General features: G+C 54.7%; 8 protein-coding genes across 8 annotated transcripts; 3 read left to right on the top strand and 5 right to left on the bottom strand.

Annotated features, from left to right (window-relative positions):
* Positions 1-11: 11 nt before the first annotated feature.
* Positions 12-1,646, bottom strand: PUNSTDRAFT_138921 (uncharacterized protein; the record flags this gene model as incomplete). The annotated part of the gene is made up of 1 exon (XM_007388604.1): positions 12-1,646. One exon carries the CDS (start codon positions 1,644-1,646, stop codon positions 12-14), a length of 1,635 nt encoding a protein of 544 aa, XP_007388666.1.
* Positions 1,647-2,067: 421 nt separating this feature from the next.
* Positions 2,068-3,623, bottom strand: PUNSTDRAFT_128484 (uncharacterized protein; the record flags this gene model as incomplete). The annotated part of the gene is made up of 6 exons (XM_007388603.1): positions 2,068-2,534; positions 2,594-2,733; positions 2,789-2,862; positions 2,899-2,979; positions 3,048-3,419; positions 3,481-3,623. The coding sequence occupies 6 exons, from the start codon at positions 3,621-3,623 to the stop codon at positions 2,151-2,153; spliced, it is 1,194 nt and encodes a 397-aa protein (XP_007388665.1). The 3' UTR covers positions 2,068-2,150.
* Positions 3,624-4,416: 793 nt separating this feature from the next.
* Positions 4,417-5,197, bottom strand: PUNSTDRAFT_138919 (WSC-domain-containing protein; the record flags this gene model as incomplete). The annotated part of the gene is made up of 3 exons (XM_007388602.1): positions 4,417-4,434; positions 4,501-4,956; positions 5,009-5,197. The coding sequence occupies 3 exons, from the start codon at positions 5,195-5,197 to the stop codon at positions 4,417-4,419; spliced, it is 663 nt and encodes a 220-aa protein (XP_007388664.1).
* Positions 5,198-6,436: 1,239 nt separating this feature from the next.
* Positions 6,437-10,360, top strand: PUNSTDRAFT_146674 (uncharacterized protein; the record flags this gene model as incomplete). The annotated part of the gene is made up of 17 exons (XM_007388601.1): positions 6,437-6,538; positions 6,938-7,008; positions 7,070-7,088; positions 7,141-7,334; positions 7,392-7,444; positions 7,495-7,529; positions 7,582-7,616; positions 7,670-8,013; positions 8,073-8,180; positions 8,232-8,300; positions 8,364-8,462; positions 8,513-8,687; positions 8,743-8,766; positions 8,817-9,194; positions 9,242-9,433; positions 9,490-9,922; positions 9,991-10,360. 17 exons carry the CDS (start codon positions 6,437-6,439, stop codon positions 10,222-10,224), a joined length of 2,565 nt encoding a protein of 854 aa, XP_007388663.1. The 3' UTR covers positions 10,225-10,360.
* A 1,610-nt stretch (positions 10,361-11,970) lies between these two features.
* PUNSTDRAFT_23433 (reverse transcriptase RNA-dependent DNA polymerase) lies at positions 11,971-12,372 on the bottom strand (the record flags this gene model as incomplete). The annotated part of the gene is made up of 1 exon (XM_007388600.1): positions 11,971-12,372. A coding segment is annotated over one exon (402 nt), but the record flags the coding sequence as incomplete, so codon positions are not given.
* Positions 12,373-14,488: 2,116 nt separating this feature from the next.
* PUNSTDRAFT_138916 (uncharacterized protein) lies at positions 14,489-16,149 on the bottom strand (the record flags this gene model as incomplete). Its single annotated transcript, XM_007388599.1, has 2 exons — positions 14,489-14,498; positions 14,570-16,149. 2 exons carry the CDS (start codon positions 16,147-16,149, stop codon positions 14,489-14,491), a joined length of 1,590 nt encoding a protein of 529 aa, XP_007388661.1.
* Positions 16,150-17,573: 1,424 nt separating this feature from the next.
* Positions 17,574-18,799, top strand: PUNSTDRAFT_138915 (uncharacterized protein; the record flags this gene model as incomplete). The annotated part of the gene is made up of 2 exons (XM_007388598.1): positions 17,574-17,878; positions 17,935-18,799. The coding sequence occupies 2 exons, from the start codon at positions 17,574-17,576 to the stop codon at positions 18,797-18,799; spliced, it is 1,170 nt and encodes a 389-aa protein (XP_007388660.1).
* Positions 18,800-19,076: 277 nt separating this feature from the next.
* Positions 19,077-22,609, top strand: PUNSTDRAFT_128481 (kinase-like protein). Its single transcript, XM_007388597.1, has 12 exons — positions 19,077-19,500; positions 19,553-19,647; positions 19,700-19,772; positions 19,825-19,923; positions 19,976-20,173; positions 20,228-20,293; positions 20,354-20,403; positions 20,453-20,497; positions 20,554-20,652; positions 20,708-20,808; positions 20,860-20,990; positions 21,049-22,609. Exons 1-12 carry the CDS (start codon positions 19,290-19,292, stop codon positions 22,245-22,247), a joined length of 2,367 nt encoding a protein of 788 aa, XP_007388659.1. The 5' UTR covers positions 19,077-19,289; the 3' UTR covers positions 22,248-22,609.
* The last annotated feature ends 1,556 nt before the right edge of the window (positions 22,610-24,165 follow it).

The raw sequence follows: 24,165 nt of genomic DNA, 5'->3' as shown, positions 1-24,165 counted from the left end.
CCTCACTTGGACTACCACTTTTCCACGTCGCCGCCCCACACAACAAGCGGAGCCACGCCTTCCATCAGAGTTCGAATCCCCTCGTTCGCTTCTCCCGGAACCTCACTGAAGCATAATGCCCTGAACACGCCGTCTTGGCAACGCCGCGTCAAGGCGGGGAGGATGCCCTGTATAGCGTGCAGTGCGTTGTACTTGCCGAGCTCCAGATCGGTCAATACGAGGTTTTGCATGTGGGGAAGCAGACGGGGCGTGTTTTCGTCGTAATCTGCCAGGACTTGCAGGAAGTGGACCGGGAGTCGGCCTCTGGTCTCCAGGCGAACACTTCGCAAGCCTTCGAAACCGACCAGCAGCTGTCGCCAGTCCCCGTACGTAATTCGAGAGGAAGAATGGTCGAAGGTGATGGAGAGCTCTGAGACGGGGAGGGCGCCGATCACAGGACCGAGTGAAATCAGGAGGGCGTGTGCGGCTCGTTGGCTCTGGGGATGAATCACGGAGGGCCACCTGAAGGAGAGCAACGGCCGTTTCTCTCCCGCCCGTGGTGTTCCTACGCAAACGAGCATGAAAGGGGGCCCAAGGAGCATCGCCAGCGTGGATGGCGAAAACGTATGTGCGTGAGCTAAGACGGATTCCGTGAGCGGCAACAGAGGAGACGAGGCCGAGTAGTCATCTTCGCTTTGCGCAATGCTCACGGTCACACAACATGACGGGGATAGTCGGAGGCGGGTGAATAGATGATGGGTCTCTCGCAGTAGGTCGTGGATCCTAAGGTGTTTGAGCTTCGGAAGGGAAATTGTTGGTGAGGAACCATTTTCGAGGTCCTCGCCCCGCAAGGAGGGGAGGGTCAGCTCCAGGTCGAGATGAACCAGGCGTGTTTGCAGTTGCAATACAGTCAGGACGGAAGAGAATGGCTTTCGACCCAAGATACCACGGTGGGGTGAATGAACGTCAATCGTGTGCAGGCATGTGGTGGTGTTCACAAGCGCGGACGTCCATTCGAGGTGGCATCGACGCAGCTGGATGGATTGGAGACAGGGATAGTCATCGGTCAGGACATTGTGAAGCTGCGCTTCCGTTGCGCCAGTGACTTCGACGGCGATCTCTCTCAGTTGCGATAACTGACCATGGCGAGCGTTGAGTAATATCGCTATGTCGCGTCCTTCAACGCCAGTTAGGTCAATCGAGGTAATTGGCGCCGATGTCTCTAAAGAAGATATACCCAGGAGGCGCGGGGGGTTGAAGACCTTCTTTTTCGAGTGCATAATACGAAGGGTAGTGCCTCGGGAGCGTCGTACCGTCTCCTCTGCCAATTCTGGGTACAGCAGATCGGGCGAGTTCCAAAGGATGGCGCTCGACAATGCTACATCACGCCAGAAGGAGCAGACGTGCGTTAACTTGATCCACTGGGGACTCAATCGCTCGGTGGCCTTCCGTACGTCAACGAAGATTCGGAGAAGAACTTCGGGAGGTAGGCGACTGATAGGTTGCAGGGTGTTCCGTTGGCGGCGAAGCTGGCATAATTCATTGACAAGACACTTGATACGGTCATCAAGAATCTTCACCGCGGGCACAGTGCCTTGTTGAGACAGTGTCTCTGGTGGACTAAGGTCGTGCTTCATGCATCGGCATGAGGGACAGTGAGGCGACATTGCTAGCCTAAGTAGGTGTATTTGACCGTGGAAGGTGAGTCCGTCGGCATCAACGATGTCTCTGATAGATGCACGATTGCAATCGGTGCAATGAGGAGGATAAGTCAGGAGAGCGTATGAGAGTGATTTTTCTCCTGAGCCACAGGTACAACAGAGACAAACTACAAAACCAAGCCGCCTTTACGCTACGCGCGATGGATGTCACATTAGGTGACTTATGCTGTCACGCCATTACGAGCGCATGATCTCTTCAGTCCTCAGGTTCTCAATTGGTTGGATTTTGAACGTTGAAAGTTGCAAAGTGTTCCAAATACGAGGACAGCTGTGTGCTATAAGCACGACCGCGGTATAAAAAATAAGTAAAAAAAAAAAGTATGTACATTAGGGAGTGATAAATAAAGAATGCACTGATGTCTCACGGCAGAAAGGAATGACATGGCCAAGGATTGTATTGTAGGCCGACTTTGTGCAAAGGTTTGTATCCATAAATGTACGCGCTAGCCCTCACATCTCCTCGCGTTCTAGACGGGACTTCTTTGCCTTGCGCGGCGCGCCCTTGGACCCAGCCTTCACCCAATCCTTCCACGCCGAGTACACGTCGAGCACGAACGCCTGGCCTTCGGGGCTCGCAGAGCCCTCGAGCGAGAAGTCATCCGGGTTCACGACGGGTGTGAGCCAGCCGTCCGCGTCCAGGTGAATAAAGGCGCCCGTCGTAGCGTTCTTCGCAGAGATCGCCTTGCGCGTCGCCTCCGCGTTCGGGATGTGCGTCGTCGGGCCGCCTAGGTTGACGAGCCGGTAGACGGTCGCGGCGAGGAGCGTCGCGCCGGAGGCTTCGATGAAGGTCGCGTTGTTGTCCGCGTAGCTCCAAAAGAGTGAGGTGTTCTTGTCCTGCGAGGTGAGAGTTGAAGCTCAGCGGCAGCATATGCAGGGAAAAGAGAGATACGGACCTGGTATGGGTAGATGGCGGTATGAATCTCGGACGTCCAGGCGAGGAGGTCACTCTGTTCCTTCAGGAGTGCCCAGTTGTACGGCGAATTCTTCATCGTGGCGGCGACGCGAAGCATTCCCGCTGCAGCCCAGCCGTTACCTGATTTATATGTGAGTATGCTGTGCAACGATGTATATCATGAAGGGTATTGCACCAGTAGTCCAGTGCCCGTGGTCCTGCCAGAAGCCGAGCAGAACGTGCTGCCACATGTTGCCGGCGGCCGTATCCCTGAAATACTGGCGATACAGCTTGATCTAGTTATACGCCTCCGCGACCATCGACTGGTTCCGGGTGATCACGCCGTAGTACGCAAGGCAAGGGGGTACCATGTACACGAAGTCGCTCCTGCGGTTCGGGGTACAATCAGTCGCACGCCCAAAAGACGAAACCGGGTTCGGGGAAAACGAACGCACCACAGCTGGAGGTCGTCCGCGCGGTGCGAAATCGCGCCATCCGATGTGTGCGACACATTCTGGAACAAAAAATCGATCTGGTCCTTCGCCGCGCCAGCATAGTCCTGGTCCTTCTGTCCCGTCCAATTGGCAACGATGACCTCGAATAGGTTCGACGCCGGGTCGGCCGCGGCGCCGTCCGCGATGAGCGGCTGCGGGCCGACGGTGTTGTTGTTGGATGTTGCACGGTTCGCGACGATCGAGCGCGCGATGTCGAGGATTTCGTTGAGCGAGGACAGCGCGTGCTGCGGAGGGGGCACTTGGCCGTTGAAGACCGAGTAGGCGGGCGAGTCGAGCTCGACGAGCGCCTCGGAGCGCGTGCCGAGTTCCCAGCTATGCAGACGCGGGTGTTACACCGAGAGACAGGTGAAATGGAGTTGAAGACGAGACGTACCTGTGGACAGCCCCTTCCGCCAGACGCGCTTTGACTTTGTCAAGATCGGCATCCGTCAACGTCTGACCACGGACGCTGGACGTAACCGTGCCGAAGGTGAACGCGGTCAGCGCGAGGGCTTGGGCGAACTTGTTGATCATCATGCTAGGTCGTCGATGGTTGCGACAAGAACCGAGTCTGGACGTCCATGTCCCGACGGTCGTGCTTTTTAGATGGTCTCGGGAAACAGCCCCCGCGAGAACACATGGATTTTCGGATGGATTCTGGGTGGGTTTCGGAGAAGCGAGTTCGGGGTGAACAGTCCTTGTGGCGGTGCCCACGGATGCAATCCAACGTCCCGGCACCGGGTTCGCTCGCAACCGCGCCAAGAGATCGCGAGCGCTAATCGGTACCCATAGATACGGTCACAGAGCGCCCAGGGCCGGATAGACACGTCTTTTGCATGTTGCTCAAATGCTGCTTGCATGTTCTACAGAACTGCTTGACGGAAGTTGTCGCTATGTCTTGCCGATCTGAAACGAAACCTTGAGCCAGCACCCCCCAAGATCGCATCACGTCGGGAACTTCCTTCGGGAGGCGCGCTTCAAAGCACCTCATGCACCATCATTCGCTTCCGGCATGCCTATGCAAAGTCTATGCACCATGATGGAAGCATGCATAAGTCTTCCAAATCGCTCGCAGAAAATGCTTGTCGTTCGCCCAGCGTTTCATGCTGCGCTAAGACGTAATAGTCATTCGTTTGATGGACTTGAATTTCCCATTCTTTGAGACCACCACGGTTTATGTACAGAGCACGATCTTCTCCGCAACCACTCCTGCTACGAAGACTGCTAAGCCCGAGAACAATGGAGCCAAAGCAAGGACTACTGACCGATTTACGTATATATTATTCCTTTGTCGCATGTCCTGTCTCTAACAATGAAAATTCTAACCCATCTACGTCAGCTCATCCACCTAACCCAGCCAAAAGACACGAGCCGATCCGACGATCGCTCGACGGCAACAGAGCACCGCACTCACCAGCGCGTAAACCTGGATCCTGAACGCCTCTCCGCACGTCTCGTCCGGGTCGCCCGTGCATGGCATATCGCATTCGTCCGGGTCGGCCACATCTGGCAGATGATCGTTCGTCCACCGATCACCGCACCAGCACTCCTGCGCATCCTCGACGCCCGCGAACGCGTGCTGGTGCGCCGAGCACGTCGCAATACACGCGTCGGGCGTGTTGTTCGTGGGGAGGAAGAAAAGCGACGCGCTGTCCCACAGGCGGACCGTCGAGTCGACCGCGCACGGAATGAGCGGGAACCAGCCGCAGCCTCCGCCTGGGGGCGCAGTCGGTACGCAAGCAGGCTCGGTCGTCGGCGTAGGCGGCGGGCCGCAGTTGGGATCGAGCGACTGCGGGCAGCCGGCGGCGCTCAAGCCGAAGAGTCCCATGTCGTTCACAACGGTCTCGCCGCTGATGGTGGTGCCGGACTCCTGCGTACATTCTCGTCACAAAAATTCGAGGGAATTGCGTCGGGTCACTCACGAGGTAGGTATAGGAGCACGACAACGTTTCTTCATTCAGCCCGTCGCAAAAGGAGCAAGAGCACTCGAGTTCGGAGAAGGATGCAAAGTAAGATTGGAACGTGAGCGGGTGTCCGTCGTTGTCTATAGGTGCGCAGACAGGGGTGCAACCGTCCGGCACGGCAACATTGACCACAGTCTCGACGAGCATTGCGAGAGCGACGGCCAGGATGGCATACATCGTTCTCTGGGGAATCGATGAATGCAAAGAGCGTACTTATAGATTTGGTCGCGTTTTGAACGGCGATTCTTTAGGAGCGCCCATTGTCCTTGTCCCAGGAAACATGTCAGTCCGCCCCGACATGGCCAGGAACGGGGAATCCGACTTGCGGTGACCCGCTTCTCCTTTAAGCGAAAACGCGTGCTTCACGGCGCAGGCAGAAGTGATCGACAACGAAGCTCCTATCAAGTCATCTTGCTGATAAGTGGGCGATTACTTCAACGACGTGTTCGATGTCTGGTCGTGAGTGCGCTTTAGAACAATATCGCGGGCATCAGGAGCGCTCATAGCACAAGAACACCCGATGCTCACGGAGGATTGTTCATCGCCGGACTTGACAGTTCATGGCAAGATGAAACGTGCGAGAACATCATAGATGAGTCTTTGAACACTGACAAGTGTGCGAGTCGCCAAGGCGAGCGATATCGGGATGCAAACGTTCGATGCTTCGGTGTGCCTTAACAATCGTTGAATTGGAGCGAGTGAGCATTGTCGCGGGCTCGGTCAACAACGCTGATGCATCATGCAGCTCACTCCAAGTCGTGTGTGCGGATAACGACAGGCCTCTAGCGGTAAAAGGTGATGTTGAGTTGTGCGGTCCGCGAAGATGGAAAATGCGAGGATCGTTGTGATGTAGAGACAGTACAATGCATCGCGGGCACTCATCGGCAGTCACGAATCATGCATAGTAACTTCTTTCGAGGAAGTTCCGTGGACGCCTGGCCCACAGTCAAGTCGGAACTGAAACATAAAAGGATAGGAGGCAAGCAAGCTTGCCAGTCCAGGATTAACAAAGCCGGTTTTTGTTGTGCATGTCTGTATTGTGACCGGTAAGTTAGAAGAGAATGACGATTCGCCAGGGTTTGCCGCTGATTGCGCTGGCATTGTTTGAGTTTGTTTTGGCACTGTGGCGTCGTACACGAGCCTTCCTCTCGTTGACTTTCGTGTCGACCTCGAGATGTCGCGTCGCTTTTCAGCTGCGGTGCTCTTACCTAGTGGAATAACACCCTCCGAGTGAAATGGACTCAAGAGAGTCTCGGAAGAGGCTTGATCGACAAAACTCATGGTTCTCCGCGCGTTCGTGTTGGCCATGTCTACAGTACATACGATTGCGCGGACGCTGTTCTACCTGCTTATTGTGACAAGCGTGCTAGACGCATATCCCTGCCAATGTCTACTGTATGGCTGCGGATATGGAGATGGCGCCATGCGTTCTGGTTCTTTTTCCGCGCGCGCCTCGAGGTCGCGCGGAATCCTCGCAAAGACTGCCTTGTACGGCACCAGAACTCTCCATCTCTTTGTACTTGTTGTTGGGTCCCAAAGTTTATTGCACCCGGGTTACTTACCAGTACGTCGATTGACGCCATTCCAGCTATATCTATCCAGAGCTCAAACCTTGTTGACAATGTTGACGGTCAACGAGACCTTTCAGCGAGAGCTTATCGCTCCGTTTACAAGCTGCGTTAGATGCTTCGACCTCGGAGCAGCATGAAATCTCCATTGCGGTCCGCAAGGCATATGGCTGACAGGAGATGACGTACACACACTCGACGATCACCACCGTAGCAAGGCTGCTTTCAAGAAAATCCAAATGCGTCGAACACGAGGCAGGCTCATGGGATATAAGATGTAAGAAATGCCTGAAATCGACGCTGACGCTTTCGCTCGCAGCGCATCTTCAACCTCTACTGCATGTCTCGTCGAGGCGTAGAAAATCCCGCACAGAAAACATTGGACGTACAGTCACTCGTATTCGCGCTCCTACTTGTTCGCATTGCTCATTCGTCTCTCCATTGTTTACAGGTCGAACGGAAATACGAAGGTACATTGCTGTGCTCATTGTTGTGGCGATGCTCATAAACTGCTCCTCTTAGACATTCTCGGGATTGTTTTCCCCAAATAACGATTGCGAGACCGATAGTTCCCTCGGAAGTCATCTAGAGGAGCTTGCTGACGAGATGTCATCCGATGACTTTGTCATGACCGAAACGGTCGTCATTTCGACCAGCGCCTACGCACTAAAGCGCAAAGAGCTGATGGAGCTCACGAGAGACTTGTTTGCCATGGGGTGAGTGATCTCCTCGATCGTGCCAAACTTGACGATGAGGATCTGATCTATCTACAGTGCACAAACGCTGATCGATCTGCCTCGAATTGCGGTTATCGGCGGACAGTCAGGTGAGAAAGCTTTCCCTTGAGGTGCAATCGCTGCCGACATCACACGATAGCGGGAAAAAGTTCTCTAGTAGAAGCCGTGAGCGGCGTGAGTACAACATGATCCGCTCACGAGACGATTGAGCTGAGCGAAAGATTAGATCAACGTTCCTCGGGACAGCGGTACCTGCACGCGGTACGCTTCATCTAAATAATTCTTATTTCGTCTACCGATTAAATGCGATGCAGCTGCCCGGTTGAATGCTCCCTCATAGGCAACGCGGCAGAGTGGTCCTGCCAGATCTTCCTCCGTTTTGACTTCGACAAGGACGGCCAAGCCCTCTCCCAGCCCACCAAATTCGAGTTTAGCCCTCGCCTCACCGACAAAGCTGATGTCGAGATCTGGATCCGTCGCGCTCAGGCGGCCATCCTGAGCCCGCACCACGACCATCGTATATTCCAAGCTCGCACGGCGCAAGAAATACGGGACCTGCTGAAGACGGATCCGAACATGCTGAAGTTTTCTCGAAACATCGTCTGCGTGAATATCATGGATCCAGATGCGACCGACCTTTCTTTCGTGGACCTGCCCGGTACCTTACATTCTGTCCGTGTTTCTCGGGTGTCATCGGACCGATGCCCTCCTATGTAGGGTTGATCCAGAACGAGACTGAAGCGGCCATCAAGCTCGTCCGTGAATTGGTAGAAGTCAACATCAGAGGCGAATCTACCCTCATACTTGTTACGATCCCAGCTAGTGGTCAGTTGTGCTGTCGCGATTGTAATCCCTGACTAACTCGTATCCGTGTAGACGACATGGAGAACCAGCAGGCCGTCCGTCTGGCACGTGAAGCCGACCCTCAGGGCAAACGCATCATAGGTACGGACACCTGACGCTATACCCTTACCTTCTTCTGAAATTGCATGTGCATCACGAACGCAGGCATCCTCACGAAACCGGATACGCTCACCAAAGGAGCGACCAGCGCTCGCCAGAAATGGAAAGCAGTCCTCGAGGGCACCGCACACCCACTCAAACATGGTAGGCACTCGTGTGGGCCAATCGTCTAATCTGACCCTCGCTATCTGCAGGCTATTACTGTGTGAGACTCCCCGACGACGACGAGAGAAATCGGGGAATTGGCCGCGATGAGGCTGAAAAGATTGCGAGCGAATTCTTCGACTCGACTGATCCATGGGACGAGATAATCGGCAACCAGCGAACGCGTTTCGGGGTGCCGAACTTCATCTTCAACATGAGCAACTTGTGGGCACTTCTCAATCACTGCGCCCGCGCTCCACTCTGACGATGATCTTGATAGGTTAATGGGCGTCATCGAATCCGCGTACGACCTCTACTTCCAAGTGCTTGGTGTTCTGCCTAACATGCCCACAGATTACCCAAGCTGAAAGCCGACGTCAACCGACTCTCTCTCGAGAACCTTGCCCTGCGTGCCAGACTACCCCTGCAGCTTACCAGCGACCCTGCCGCGGAGCTCCTCCGGATGATTACTGGCTTCTGTGCCGATGTCCGTTCCATTGTTTATGGCGAGAAGCAGGACGACATGCGGCTTGTGCAGAGCAACCGTGCGCTGTACGCCATCTTCAAGAAGGCCGTGCGCGCGACAGCGCCCGATTTTCGGCCGTTCGAAGACCACACGCGGTACCGGCTTCCACTGTTGAAAGGAGAACCTGAGTTCGACGACGAGTACGTGATGAGAGATGCGGGCGTCCGGGTAATGAACCTCTGGACAGTGCGCGGCGTAGTGCAACAGTAGGTGCCTTTTCTGGAGTACGACAGCCTTCTTACCGTACGTGCAGATCGATTGGATGGGAGCTAAAGAACAACGTCCCGTTCGCGGCAAAGAAGACGCTCATCCAAGGTTTCACGGCGCTCTGGAACACGCCTGCAATAGCATGTTTCAAGGCGGTTTATGCCGGTCTGGTGAATACCGTACAGATGTTGATCGAGAAGTACTTCGGCACGTTCGATCGCCTCCGGGATCGGATAAGGTGCGCGGCATTCATACTCATCTGTACAAGGGTCGCTGCTGAAAGGCGCAACGCAGCGTCGCGGTTGAGAGGCAAATTGTGGAATGTCGCGGGGCAGCGAATCAAGCTCTTCTGTCCCTCCTCAAACTAGAGAATGCGCCACTCTTCACCCAAAACGACTACTACTTCGAGGACGCCCGGTGCAAATGGCTCGCGCATTACCACGAAGTTCGCCGAGACCGGCATATTCATCTGCAGCGCGCTGCCTTAGCGAAAGCCCAGGCCGAGACTCCGTACAGCACCGACGAAGAGGACGAGGACGAGGACACGAGCGTCTTCGCGGGTGTGAAGGGCGAGTCATCCGATCAGTCGGCGTTGAGGGCGCTGGCGATGCGAGGCTACGGTGGGATCAAGCTGAGCAACTTGAAATGCCTTCACCCACAGGAGGACTTCGAGAATGAGCTGGTCGTCATGGCGGACGTGCGGGCCTACTTCCAGGTCGCGTACAAGGTGATTTCTGCCCCGCATCTTCGCTCGCGATTCAGAGCAGCGACGCTCACTTCGTTTTCATCCGACAGCGCATCATCGATTACGTTCCGCTCGCTATAGAACACGCGCTGAACCAGGCGTTCGCGGAAGGCTTGCAGGATCAGCTCTTCGCCAATCTGGATTTCACCTCTGAAGACGCCTCGGAAAGGTTCAAGGAGCTAATGAGCGAGAACCCGATTGTGGCGGCGAAGAGACGCGAACTGGAGGACAAGCGGAGGCGACTCGCCGATATCCAACGCAAGCTTAACGAGTTCAAGATTTAGGAACCGTGTTGTGGTTTACCTCGCAGTGATGATTAGAATGCATGCGATGCCGTCTGTGCTGGCATATGTCGAAGGGAGAGGGCGGTCTCGTGTGCGGCTTAGTAGACTTAACATCGCCTTGAGCTCTCTCGTTTGGAATGCTTGTCCCTGGAATGTATATGCAATGGTCGGCTCTCCACAAGGGCGATCAGTATGCCTAGGGTTATATGTGTAATCGATGGCCTTCGAGTCTAACCAATATGATGCCCATGACCGTCCGCTGTCTGAGCATACCCACAGCTTACTTTGGTAAGTAACTCTACGTGGCGCATTAAAAAAGCCCCAGGAAAGCACACCTTGTACTGTGAAGTATTGGACAGCGCTAGTGCACGCAGTGGCACGCGGCTGGGACTGACCTGGTGAGCTTGTAGAGCTTACTGGTGGGGACTGCTGATAGGAAGCGAGTTATCATTAGGGGCCGACAGGCCTGCTCTTATATACTACAAAGGAGTGGCTATGCAGGGCTGTACGCTATCATACCAGTGCAGATGGCTACGCTGTCCAATGATGTGGAAGGCTGTGAGAACAGCCATGCTGTGTCGCATGTGACCAAGGCTGTGTAGAGCCTAGTTCAACACTCCCCCTTGCTAAGTGCCCGTAAGGGTCGCAAGCATTCTAGGCGCGCTTCGCAGCCGTGGGGAATACCATTCCTAGGAACGGTCGGAACTTGAGGAACTTCACATGTCCCAGATTTTTCGTGAGCATGTCGGCTGGGTTGTCTTGCCCATCGATGTGAACAACGCGCACAGTGTTGTCGTCTATGCGGTCACGGATGAAATGGTAGCGGATGTCGATGTGTTTTGACCGCTTTTCCGTGACAGGATTTCCTGCAAGATGCAAGGATCCTTCATTGTCACCAGCAATCTCAATTGGCCCTAGATTATAACCGAGCTCTCGCATCAGGCTAACAATCCAGGTGATTTGGCGGCTACAATCAGAGAGCGCCATGTACTCCGCCTCAGTGCTAGAGAGAGCGGTTGTCTTCTGCAATGAAGACTGCCAAGAGAATATGCCTTTGGCCAACTTGGTGAAATAACCGGTTTGAGACCGACGAGTGATAGGGTCAGAGGCCCAGTCAGAGTCTGTGTATGCCGAGAAGCCCATTCTGTCTGCGCCATCGTACACAATAGAGTACGTCCGCGTCCCAGCGAGATAGCGGCAGATATACAGCGCTTTATCAAGGTGCTCTTGGGACGGGTTGGCAGCATGACGAGCCATTTGAGTGACGGCAAAGGCGATGTCAGGTCTCGTACCAATCATCAAGTACATGAGTGACCCAATGACTTGCTGGTACCGGTGTCGCAGGTCTATATTGACCGCGTCTGGGTTAGGAAGTGGATGGAAACCATCTGGGAGAGGGGTTTGCGCAGGTTTTGCATTCTGCATATCAAAGCGCTCAAGCACTTTCTCCAGGTAGGCGCATTGATCAATCTTTATTGTGCTGCCATCTCTGGTGATGCGCATGCGCAGAAACTCAGACAAGGGTCCAAGATCGCGGCATTCCCAGATCTTCATGAACTCGGCCTTGACCTTGTCCACAAAGGGTTTGTTCCTTCCGCAGAAGAATGAGTCGTCGACATAGACGACGGCGACAATTGTTTCTCCATCACGTTTCATGACGAAGATACCGGCGTCAGATCTCAAGCGTGTAAAGCCGAGCTTTGACATGGACTTGTCAAGGGTGCGCCACCACGCTAATCCCGCTTGCTTTAGTCCGTATAGTGCGCGGAGTAGCCGGTATACTTTTCCGCGCGAGCCAGGTTCAACGAAACCTTCAGGCTGCTCCATGTAGATTTCTTCATCGAGTTTGCCATAGAGGTAGGCGCTGCGCACATCGAGAGCGGTGATATACCACCCTTCCAGTGCAGCAAGTGCGAGTATAAGTCGCACTGACTCGAATCGGACGACAGGAGAGAAGACTTGGTCGAAGTCAACGCCTTCTATCTGGGAGAAGCCTTTGGCAACAAGCCTAGCTTTCTTTCGACCGTCAGTTTTGACGTCGAAGACCCAACGGTTCTTTATGACTTTTCGGTCACTTGGGCGATCAACAAGTTCGAAAACTCGGCGCTTGCGGAGCATAGTTAGCTCATCTTCGCATGCAGCCCTCCATTCCTTTTGCTCAGCGGGTGGAAGTCGCTGTATGTCACGATACGTCCATTCTCGAACGTTGGAATCGGCGGGATGAGCATCAAATGGTGGAATTGCGCAATTAAGCAGCATTTCGATGCAACGGACTCCCCCTTCCCGGCATAGTTTTGCCAGTTTGGACTCGCCGTTATCGGTGGGCTCAGGTTGGCGACGTTCGCTGGAGCTGGGTTGGTCAGAACTAGGTCCGGGAACCTGTTCATCTCGACGATGTGGTTCTGCTCGGTCGCGACCCGAGCGGATTCCAACTGTCTTTTCCCAATTGCTCCGTCGCTCAATATCCCGATATTGATCTACAGGCGGTCGTGATTCGCCATAGATATTACCCTCTCGACGAGTAACTCTCCTTTCGCGCGTAGAACGACGCGGACCAGGTGGTGCAGGCGCCTCTGGCTGCTCCGCTCCCCCTTGCGGTGCGTCAGGTTCTCCCGAAGCGCGTTCAGGCGGTGTCGGGCTGGGCGCATTATGCTGCTCCGGCGCGTCGTCACGCGCTTTGCCCTTACCCTTTGAGGAAGGTGGTTTGGGAGGAGCTGCCGGTGGCAGCTCATCATCATCGCTCAATTCCGGCAAAGGAAGAGGTTGATCGTGTGGGTCGGTTGGTGGTGCCGTAGGCAACCTATCCGTAACACGTCGTTTCTCGGTCTTTTCGCACTTAGGGAATAAACCCTCATCGAACAGAGCATGAGCGCTAGTGAAAACCACATTGTTCGGCGATCGCATAAAGCGAAAATTTGCGATATTGCCAGGATGCACCCCAATATAAGTCATTAACTCCGACTTTGCAGCAAGTTTATTTGCGCGAACGTCGGTTGGGATGTGTACATAGGCACCGCAGCCGAATACTCGAAGATGCTTCACCGAAGGAGCTTCTCCAAGTAGTTTCTCATGCGGAGTCGCCCATTGATGGCGCCTCAGGGGTGTTCTGTTGTAAACATGGCACGCATGTTCGATGGCGAATTCCCACCAAGATTGAGGGATGCAGGCGTCATGCCGCATGGCTTCAGCCTTATCCATGAAAGTGCGCATAAAGCGTTCAGCACGACCGTTTTGTTGTGGCGTGTGCGGAGCACTCTCATGAATCTCAATGCCTTGAGAACGCAGATAGTCGCTGAGAGCTTTTGACTTGTATTCCCCGCCGAAGTCAGACATCCAGTGTTTGACGGTGGCACTATGCTGGTTTTTGACCATTGCAATGAACTGCTTAATGGCCGTAGTCGCAGCATCTTTCGAGCGCAGACAAACAATCCAGGCATAGGAGGTGTAGTCGTCAAGCATGATGATTGCATACTTGAATTTGTGGTACGACTCCACAGGGAAAGACTTCAAGTCCGAATGGATGAGCTCAAAGGGCTTATTTGCGCGACGTGGGTTCTCAGGGAACGGCCGCAAGGGCATCTTGCCCTGCGCACATCCACGGCAAAGAGGATCCTTTTTAGGGAACTCAATCTCAGGGAAATCAAGGGTATGATCCCGAGCATGGCGAAGAGCATCGCGCCCAGCATGGGCAAAGCGACGGTGCATGACTCCGTGGTCAACAGAGTTTGCAACACCAATGAAACCGACGGTAGGATTTAACGTCTTGATGGCGTAGACCGTATCTCCGGGACGTCTAACTGGAAATGCCATGAAGGGTTTATCGTTCTCAGTCAGGGTGATGTGGTCAGCATCGCCTCGGACCTTCATTCCTTGCTTCAAGAAGGTGCCCATTGAGATGAGCGGTCCTAGGAGCCCTGGCAGGTAGTAGACCGGTCCGATGCGAACAACCGATGGTCCGTTCCAAATGTCATTGTAACGGAGTACCGAGGTACCGCGTCCTTCAATGAAGACGACACCATTTGCGGTTAGGGTAGGTATGCGCTCCGAGGGTTTGAACTTTTCAAAATCGAGGAAGTCGTCCATGTTACCCGTTATATGCAATGAAGCACCGGAGTCGAGCATCCAAGTTCGCCGGATCTCCTCAAGCTTAGGATTCGTCCCTTGCTTTCTCTTCCCCTTACAATGCGCACATGCAGCATAAGTAAGCCCGTGAGGGTACATGTCATTACGGTCGTTACAACAGGGGTTCGATGCGATATAGTATTTACATGCGTCTAAATTGCGCAAGGCGCAGAAGAGCACGTTAGCATCATGTAACGCTGACATGTGGGTGAGAGGGACATACCCGTCATCAGCCCAAGGGCGGTCGGCCCAGTGCGCAGGCTCAGGGAGCGCGCTCGCATCCTCCACAAACTGGTCGCCAAAGGGGAACAGGTCGTCGATCTCGACGTGACCGGTAGAGACCATGTCCACATCGCTGTCGGCGAAGATGTCGAGCAGCGATTGGCAGCCAACTGGGATGGGAGCCGCGATGTCCTGCTCAGAGGAAGAACCTTCGGCAGCCTGACCCGTTAAGGTCGGCGCTCCGGTCGTGTCCGCTACTTCGGCACTCCCTATGCTTTGCATGAAGGAGTCGCTCGAGCCCTCAGAAATCCGATCTTCTAGGCGCATCTTCTTAATAGGGGGGTAGAAGTCGTCCACGTCGTCGTCGTCGCTAAACGCATTGCCATAGGTTTGCAGACGGAAGTCGGCGCGTTCCTCTAAGTAGGCATGCCACTCCTCCTGTGAGGGAGGCGGCAGCGATGACTTGGCGGCGTTGAAATCGAGCTCGATGTTGCGGAGCGTATTGCTCGTGGTAGGGATACCAAGAGCGTGAGCGATCTCAAAGCCGGCCTGTACATCGCGGTAGACGGAGGGCTTGCCGCTAGACTTGACGACGGGGCGATGCATGCGCATGTCGGTAGGACCAGGTACTCCAGGAGTAGGGACAGAGGCGACGCTCGCGATATGCGAGACTCCCGATGCGATGACGTGCATCCCATCCTCAGAGTCAACATCAGCGATATGGGTGTGCTGCGAGTGGTTCTTCTTTTTGTTACCACCGCGCTTCCCTCGCTTCTTGTTGTTGGACCCGGAGGATTGCTGGTTCGAGCCGCTGGAACCGGAGTTATTGTCACGGTTATTCTTCAGCTGGGCGTCGAAGGGTTTATCGCCATTCTTCTTTTTGATGGCAGTGATGCGCTTGGCATCAGGTGGCTGGCTCCTCTTGCGCAGAGAGTTAGACTCCCAGGCGCTAATGACGGCCGTCCTGATCGTCTCTGGGTCGATCTGCGCAGGGTCGGTATTCGCATGGTTCTGGCGAACCACCTCCAGGTTCTTCGGGAGCTTCGACAGAAGCATCATACCAAAGAGCCACTTCGGCAGGGATTCGGTGGATGGGTCCGAGGATTTACCCGTGGAAGGGCGGACCTTGATCTGCTGAAGACGGTCCCAACAGGCCTGCAGCTCGTTAAGCGCTGGCACGGGGGATTTGTCGTCTGGGATCTGAACCCGCTGCATAGAGACGAAGTCGGAGTATGCGTTGCCGACACGCTGCTGGCCGTAGTTGCGGCGAAGGAGGTCCAGGACTTTGTCAGGCTCGTCTTGGTCCTTCAGCGTTTGGCGGATGCTTTCGGAGACGCGCAGGAGGATGGAGCCAAGGGCCTTGTCGCTCTTCTCGTCATAGGACCGCTGGCGGTCCTCCTTGGCTATCTTCACGGCTTCCTCATCGCCGGAGGCTGGGGTATCGGGGCGAGCATCATTGATGATATGCCAGAGCCCCTGCTGCATGAGATAAGCCTTCATGCTCTGCTCCCACATGACGAAGTTGGTGCCATTGAAGATGGGGACGAGGTCGACAACAGAGGATCCTTTGGACGAGGACATTGCGAGAACGATGAGAGGTCTGGTGAGGCAACAGAGTCAGCTAAAATGTCAGCGACAATGTGCAAGCAGCCGTCCATGGCGCTGAGACCCCTCTGGGCAGCGCCGAAGCGCGCCCTAGGCAGCAACTGCGCGCCATAGGCAGCAGCAGTGCGCCATGCAGCAACCGCGCGCCTAGGGCAGCAGCAGTGCGCAATGACCACCATAGCAGCACGTCGATAACGACGGCGCTCAGGCCAGTCTGTCAGTCGCACAGGGTGCAGCAGCAGAGTGCGCTCCCCAGCGCCTGACAGGGCTCATAACCTATTGGACAGCGCTAGTGCACGCAGTGGCACGCGGCTGGGACTGACCTGGTGAGCTTGTAGAGCTTACTGGTGGGGACTGCTGATAGGAAGCGAGTTATCATTAGGGGCCGACAGGCCTGCTCTTATATACTACAAAGGAGTGGCTATGCAGGGCTGTACGCTATCATACCAGTGCAGATGGCTACGCTGTCCAATGATGTGGAAGGCTGTGAGAACAGCCATGCTGTGTCGCATGTGACCAAGGCTGTGTAGAGCCTAGTTCAACATGAAGACTTGATCGTGTGTCGTGTCCTATTTCGGCGTGGTCGACGTAATTAAATTGTCGGACGATGCGAAGTTGTACCGGTATGGTCAATATTTGTGTTTCATCAACTGAAGTGCAAATGTCGTAACTCATTATACCTCCCAGAAGTTCTACGATGTAGTCCTGTAGAACTCTTCCCAAATGGAAATGTAGACGTCGCTAGTACTAGTAGGGCAGCTTGTGAGTCGCGTTGCGTCGCGTCGCGGGCTCGAGGCGCCCACGTCCACCGTGTCACGTGGGACCAAACAGGCCAGAAAAGGAGCTCGTTGAAGCAGCGTCAAGTCGACCGGATACGCAACAAAAAGGCTTGTTTCATCCATCGAAACTTGCTCGTTTCATCTTGCTGAGGCTGAGCTGAGAATTATATCTTTTTGAACTGGATCTTTGATTTTCTCCGCACAAATGGCCCCCAACCCGACAGGGAACGAACGAAGCATGAAGCGGCGAGCCCAGCACCCTTCGCCGGAAACTAGCGCTCCCAAAGTAACCAGGAGTATTGCGCGCTCCACAAATCGGCTAGCATTTAACTGGCACGGTGTCGCAAGCCAGCTTGGAGAGGCGACGTCGCGGGCTGCATCCGGTACGCGCCCAATCCATCTTATAATTATGGACGTTCCGTGATCGCCGACCTCGTAGGTAGTAAGGAACCAGTATACAACCTCCGCCGCGGTCGCGAAGCGTACCCTCGAGCTTCTACTGCACCATCCAAACCGTGCCCCCCACCTCCTAAACCCCGTAAACCCGAAGCTCCCCACCCACGACATGAAGTTCTCGAAGATGAGGTCCTCCCTCGTCCTCGACGTTCCACCAAACGACCCATGCCTCCCGCTCCAGAAGGACGGGTTCCCAAGCGTCGTCGCACCAGCGATGACGTAGAAGCGGGCAGCTCGCAGCAGCCATCACGTTGGGTGAAAAAAGCCAAACGAGCTACGGGCGAGCTGAGGAAGCTGCTGCGCGAAGCCAATGGGGTTCACGAGCTTGTAACGAAGACGGAACAAGCGATAGCACGCGCCTCGGAAAGTGTGAAGAACATGGTGCACGACGTTGATATGCTCGACGCACGCCGTACGGCATCCTCGCGGGCCAACCGTACTCGCCAGAGTACTGCGGTCCCGATTCATTCGTACGTTTGACAAACTGCGACTCTTGTCCTGCGTGTGCTCATTATGCTCACGATAGAACACCCGCCCACGAGACGGCGTCCCTGCCATCCGTCCCGAGAAGCGGCACAGACGCAGAAAAGACCTCCGACCTTCAGGCCGCCCTCGTTGCGCTGATAAAAGCGCGAGTTGATGAAAACAAGGACACTGATAAGCGTTCAATGGATGGCGTTCTTCGCTCTGTACTCGATGCGCTGATTGACGCCGACCCCCGAGAAAACACGACATGCTGTACATGTCGACCTACAGCCAGTCAACGACGGCGCATCGAGGAAACGAAGTTCTCGAAACCGAGGCCTCGCATCGGCGCGGACGCACAAGGGTTCCCATACGACGACCGCAGCGCATGTTCAATGTCCGACCCTCATCCGGACCGCCTTACGAGTAAGGAACGAAACGTCGAAAAAATGCTCGCTTTGGGTCGACCAGATCCGTTCATGGATTCTTTACCTGGGCTATCGGTACGACCACGACCAAGGGCTCCAAGGGTGTTCAAGCAACAGTTCACCGTCCAATTCCAACATTTACCCCCCGGCGTTCTCGCCGAGATGGAGCGTTGGCATGTCGAACTGGGCCGCTGCGGAAATTGTATAATGAGGGCGATGCGGACGTTCCCTCCTTGGATTATTGAGGTTGAATGGCCGGCAGTTGCGGAGGACGGATGTCCCGTATATGAGAACCGAGCAAAGGCTGAGGTGGCCGAATGGGATGAGGAGCGAAGACAGTGGCGTCATCTGATCCTAGATCATTACCGTTGGATACCCGTTGAAGAACTTGAGGAGAGACCCAGCGACAGTGCGGCAGATCCTGAAGTTGTCAATGGGACAGCACATGCATCTATACCTTGGGACGCTTTGATTGACTACGATGCCCTCAATGAATAACCATTAATCGTGATTGCCGGCAAACCTCCACCCGTCCTTTCGGGACCGGATCAATTAAGAAGTCAACACGTATCAGAGTGATCGCGCATTATTTGCCCTCGAGCAAGTTGATGTCTGTGCCCCCGCTCGTGCAACGCCACATCGATCCGATTTGGGCCATTACCAAATATGGCCGTCACGCGCAGCCGGCCACCGTTGTGCTACAACGCACAACTACCTTCGATTATTTCTTCCCCTGCGCGATATGAGACTCAGCTTAATCATGGTCGTGGCCTTGCCAGTGTATCTTTTCACACTCTTGGCCTTGCAAAACTTCTTCAGCGTAACTCCGACCGACGCCAAAGTCGCAGACAATTGTCCTCGTAACAACAACGAATTCTTGCAAGGCCACCGTCCATGAGTGGACCTGGGGCGACTTTGTCAAACAGATATAAATCTGAAGGAGGTTGCCTCCTTGGTCTCACCCCACCAAACTCGCACTCGCACCTGCATGGCTGAACGCGTCCCAACCCTGCTGGCGGACGCCAGGCTTGCTGCCCGACATATCGCAATCAAGCACCAGTTGCTACACAGGACCCACTGGGGACTACTAGAGTCTCGCACCAACGGAGAACCAGACGTCATCTTCAACAAGTCATCGTCAACTTGGCTGGTCTGCCGCGACACGGCTGGACTCGTTCGAGCCAGCAATGATGTCCCAGGTGAGTAGTACATGATCTCGCACGAAATGCATCTGATCACTCACTACTACAGAGTCATTCCAAACCATCGTCACTATTTCCAAGCAGGGGGACCAGGGGACGGAGACATTCAAGATCACGCCGGCCAATGACCTCTATGGGATCAAGGTGCGCCACCGTTACTGCGATCGGTTTCCTCTATCTCACGATCTTCTATCAGGTGAACGATGAATTCCTCAAGCCCGAAGAGTACACCTTGCCCCGCGACTCCACTGTGTACATTGGCAAGACAGGTCCGTACCTCATTGTGACTCACCTCCAAGTCGGCTTATCCAGCTGGTACAGAGTACATCTTCCGTTCCTTAACGGATGTTGATGAACCTCCCTCTCATGCTTCTCGCTACCAGATTAGGCACGGATTAGCGAAGGCAGGCGGACAAGGAGGTGAGCGTCGCCTATCATTAGGACGAGGCTCGTTAATGAACTCCGCACTTAGTCGTCCAATTCGGGAAAACCGTTGGCAACCAGCGCGAATACGCTGTCGCTATCAAGCGCATGGATGTGCAATATCGACAGTTGCAGAACATAGCATTGGAGCTGAGCATCTGGGAATCGCTGGATCATCCCGCGATCCTTCGCTTGCATGACTGGTGGATTGAGACCGACGACAGTAAACCCGATGTCGTCGAAGTCTGTGAGTAATGGTACGAAGTCTATTGCTGTGAACATGCGCTGACTGTCCCACAAGACACGGTCTCCGCGCTCGCAGCCTTTGGCACCCTAGAAGATTGCATACAAAACGAAGGACCTCTCTGTGAGCAATAATCCTTATGAACCATGCACTCCAGACCCGTGACATCGTTATTTCCCGCAGCCCCGGCCCTCGCTCGTTTGGTGCTGACTCAGATCATTGACGGCCTCCTCGTGAGTTGAGTCGATCGTGTATGCTTTGCTCAGCTCAGAATTGTTGCAGTATATGCATTCCCAGGGTATAATGCATTGTGATTTGAAGCCCTCCGTTCGTCCCGTCTCTTTCCCAACACCGACCTCGCGGCGCTGATGCACCGCAACCAGAATGTGCTTGTCTTCCACAAGGACGCAGACTCCATTGCAGTCAAGATCTGTGATTTCGGCCTTGTTAAGCAAAGGAAGAGGGATCCCTTTTTGGATGTTGTAAGTACACATCGCTCACCTCGCAGCGAGCCAGTCTGAATTGAGTCATTTGTAGGAACCCGCCGGCAGCGCTGGCTGGGCCCCTCCTGATATTTTGAATCACGTGTACAACGAGAAGAGCGAGTCCTTCGGCGTTGGCGCGATCATGTTCTTCTTGTGCGTGCTGTTCACAAGTTCTGGCGATCCTGTATCTCATTGTTATGGCAGGTTGTTCGCAATGCGCCCCTTCCTGCTGCTTCGAGAGAAAAAACGGAGCCCACTGCCCACCCGCATCTCAACCCGAGTGCCACAGATAGACCAGGTCACTCCGGAAATGATGAAAGACATTGGTGATGCCGGTAAAACTGGACTTCCGCCTCCTCCTCCTCCAACTTCTGATTTATTGGTGATTCGTAGGCCAAGATCTATTAAAACGCCTGATGGAGCCGCAAAACTGCAAGCGGATCAGCCTGGAGGACGCTTCCGACCATCCGTTCCTGGTTCCCACTAGACCGTTCGAACTACTCGCTTTCAACAACCCTCTCGTGCAGAACTTCCTTTCGAACAAGGACGGCAAGGGAAACTACAGCGCCGCTGGGACCCCGATACCCGAGTTTATCGGCGTTAACGACCTTGGGCCTCCCGCAACGACGGAGCCTCCCGAGACGCCTAGACGTCAGCCCGGTGTACTCGGCAATCTGGTTCGGAGCCCCCGTGAGCTAGCCAGCACCGTTTCTGAGGTTGGGAGCACCGGCGTGAACGAGATCCGTGGCGACGTCGAGCTCGATGGCAACCTGGTGGTTCATGGTAACGTGGTCGTCACTGGCAAGGTGGTAGTCATCGGGGCGGTGGAAGTCCTAGGAGAGGCGAAGGTTCGCGGCCCCTTCACGGTGCACGGCCAGCTCATGGGCCTGCATCCTCTCGACCACGATTGCGAAAATTACCGCAGCGAGACGAACGCGGAAGATGAAGCCAGCAACTCCGACAGCCATGACGAGTCGATCGATCCGGACGAGCTGCCGGAGCCGTCACAGACTCCCGTCCCGTTTGCCCCGGAGAGACGGGCTGCAACTCAGGGCTACCGATCCGGCCTTTCGCTTATGGCGTCGGTTTGGCCAGGCACGGAGGTTCCGGATGCCGACTATGGTTTTCCTGAGGTCGACGATGACGCTCGGAGCGATGACACCGTGATGGCTGGTGCTCCAGGAGAAGCGAGTGCAAACCCTATCCCGCGCTCGTCCACCAGCGGCGCCGATCTTCTTGCGATGGATAACGTTGCTGAGGTGGAGATGCGGCTTTCGGCGGCAGTAGGTGATGATGCCAGTTCCCCCGACCTGGCCGGACCTTCGCAAGGCACCGAACGCGAGGGTGGTGCAGCTGTGGACGCGTATGCCCGGAACGAAATCGCAGAATCAAGCAACCATGCTATCCGGCCTCGCCGATCTGCACGGAGGACCGCCGGTCAAGGCCGAGGAGATGAAGCAGGCACCACGAGTGCGAGAGTCGACCAAGGAGAACAGCAGGATTCCGACGACGAGTCGAATGGGCTCAACAACAAGCGGAGGAAGACGAGGAGCTCCACCAGGAACAAGAAGCTCAAGACGACGAAGAATTGACGTGTTACATCGATTCAGGCCGAACAGGGCCTGATCGAATATATCTTCCTCTGTGTCAAGCCGCATACACGAATGGCCGCATCGAGGTTGGACAGTCTCTTTCCCTCTTTTCTCTTTCCTTTATCCACGAAGCCGCAAACACGGAAGGCTTTCTCGTGGGCTATCACTCCCCGTTCCTTATTTCCACCGTCTTCCGACTTCAGCCGCATACACGAACGACTGGTTTGATGACAGTCCCCCTGATTCTTGACTTCTATATTCTACAAAATCGGATACACGGATGTACGCCTGCCAGTCGCTCCTTGATGATGCTATGCTCCCTGCATGTATTTTATGCCTTATGTTGTAATGAAACTCGTGTTATCCACCACCTACACAACTGAGACCGGGCATGTTGCCGTTGGGGCGGGTTTGGGACGACCAGGATTGAGACTGAGAGGAGTCCGACAATGCAATCGATGAGTTCGATGAGTACCTCGACGCGTCCAATGGGTTTCGATGACGCGTGATTCAGACGGGAGAAGCTGACTCAGTTTGGGCTGCTTTCCCTGTTCACGCCTCCGCCGTTTTCTCGAAATGTCCGTCGCGGAGCCAAGAGCAAATGCGTCGTTTCCGGCGCAGGTGAATATCTAGGAGAACGGATCCCTCGGAACTAGTTACGACTACCTCTTTTCGCGAACCTTGTACGATGGGATCCGGAACAGGCACTATTTCCTCCATGTCCATGCCTGTCGATCTGAGCGGGAAGAGTAGGAGGGACTCGCAGAAGGAGTGCAATGAGATACTGGAGAGAATTCAAGGACACCTCAAACGTATGACTATGAGCTGTCGTCCGGACTCCGGCGCATGACGCTTCAACATTTCTGTGGAAGGTACACTCATTATATTTATGCTCCGTATCCAGTCACCGACCATCTCACAGGTGATACGCAAAAACATGCCTGACCATTCTCTCCTTCCGCCGACATGGGTTCGCTGCGCCTAGGAAAAGGGAGTGAGCGAGCTCTGCATGTATAAAGGAGCTCAAGAACCCGTCGGCCGGGTCGTGCGATGTTCGACCCATCGCCACGAAGATGAGGAAGGCGAGGGCGCGCACCACCGAAAGCATCATGTATCCGCTGGGTAACATCAGAATGTGTCATTCGCGCCGAACGGCAACTTCGCCACCGCGAGGTACTCACGGAAGTGAGAGCGTCTTTCCGAAGTTGTACGTCCGTGCTTCGCGAACAAGATCTTGGATGTACTTATAGTTCAGATATGTTCTCCTGGGGGATAGGCTACTTGTCGTACCGGCATGCATTCTCAAGCCCGTCACGGCCCACACAGAAGTGGGTGATCATCGCATTGGAAGAAGGCGGCCTACGTGTAAGCGGGAGATGGACCTCATGCTGGGGAAGCACATCGAGAAGGTCACCACGCGTATATATGAGTCGAGACTGCCCCACTTGAGGCCACTCGTTCGCTCCCGAAAGCTGCACCGAGTCACTTAGTATTATCGCTTCGTCGCGCAATTTGCAGCGCATTTCACTCTAGAGTTATGCCATTCCGCAGAGACATCGGTTCGGAACAGCCGCCGAGGGATGAACATGCCGACAGCTATGTGGATCATCTGGAGGTCGATGTGCTCATTGTTGGTGCCGGCTTCGGCGGAGTTTACCTACTGCACAAGCTCGCGTTGGCGACCATGGCGTGCGGTAAGAATCGTTGTATTTTCTACCGCTACTACAGTACAGCATACACAACCGCGTGTATGTCACAGATCCGTCTGTCAAACGAAATAAATGACCCGATGCATTTTCCTCTTCACCTTCAGCGACACCGGCGGCACGAACTACTACCCCCACTCCGTCGTGCACGCCATGCTACTGTGTTGGCACAAAGGCAAATGATTGCATCTCGACGTCAAGCCCGCGATACC

This window comes from Punctularia strigosozonata (genome assembly GCF_000264995.1).
Source record: "Punctularia strigosozonata HHB-11173 SS5 unplaced genomic scaffold PUNSTscaffold_19, whole genome shotgun sequence".
Taxonomy (NCBI): Eukaryota; Fungi; Basidiomycota; class Agaricomycetes; order Corticiales; family Punctulariaceae; genus Punctularia; species Punctularia strigosozonata.
Note: the sequence above shows the minus strand (reverse complement) of the source record. Positions and strands in the feature narration are given on the sequence as shown.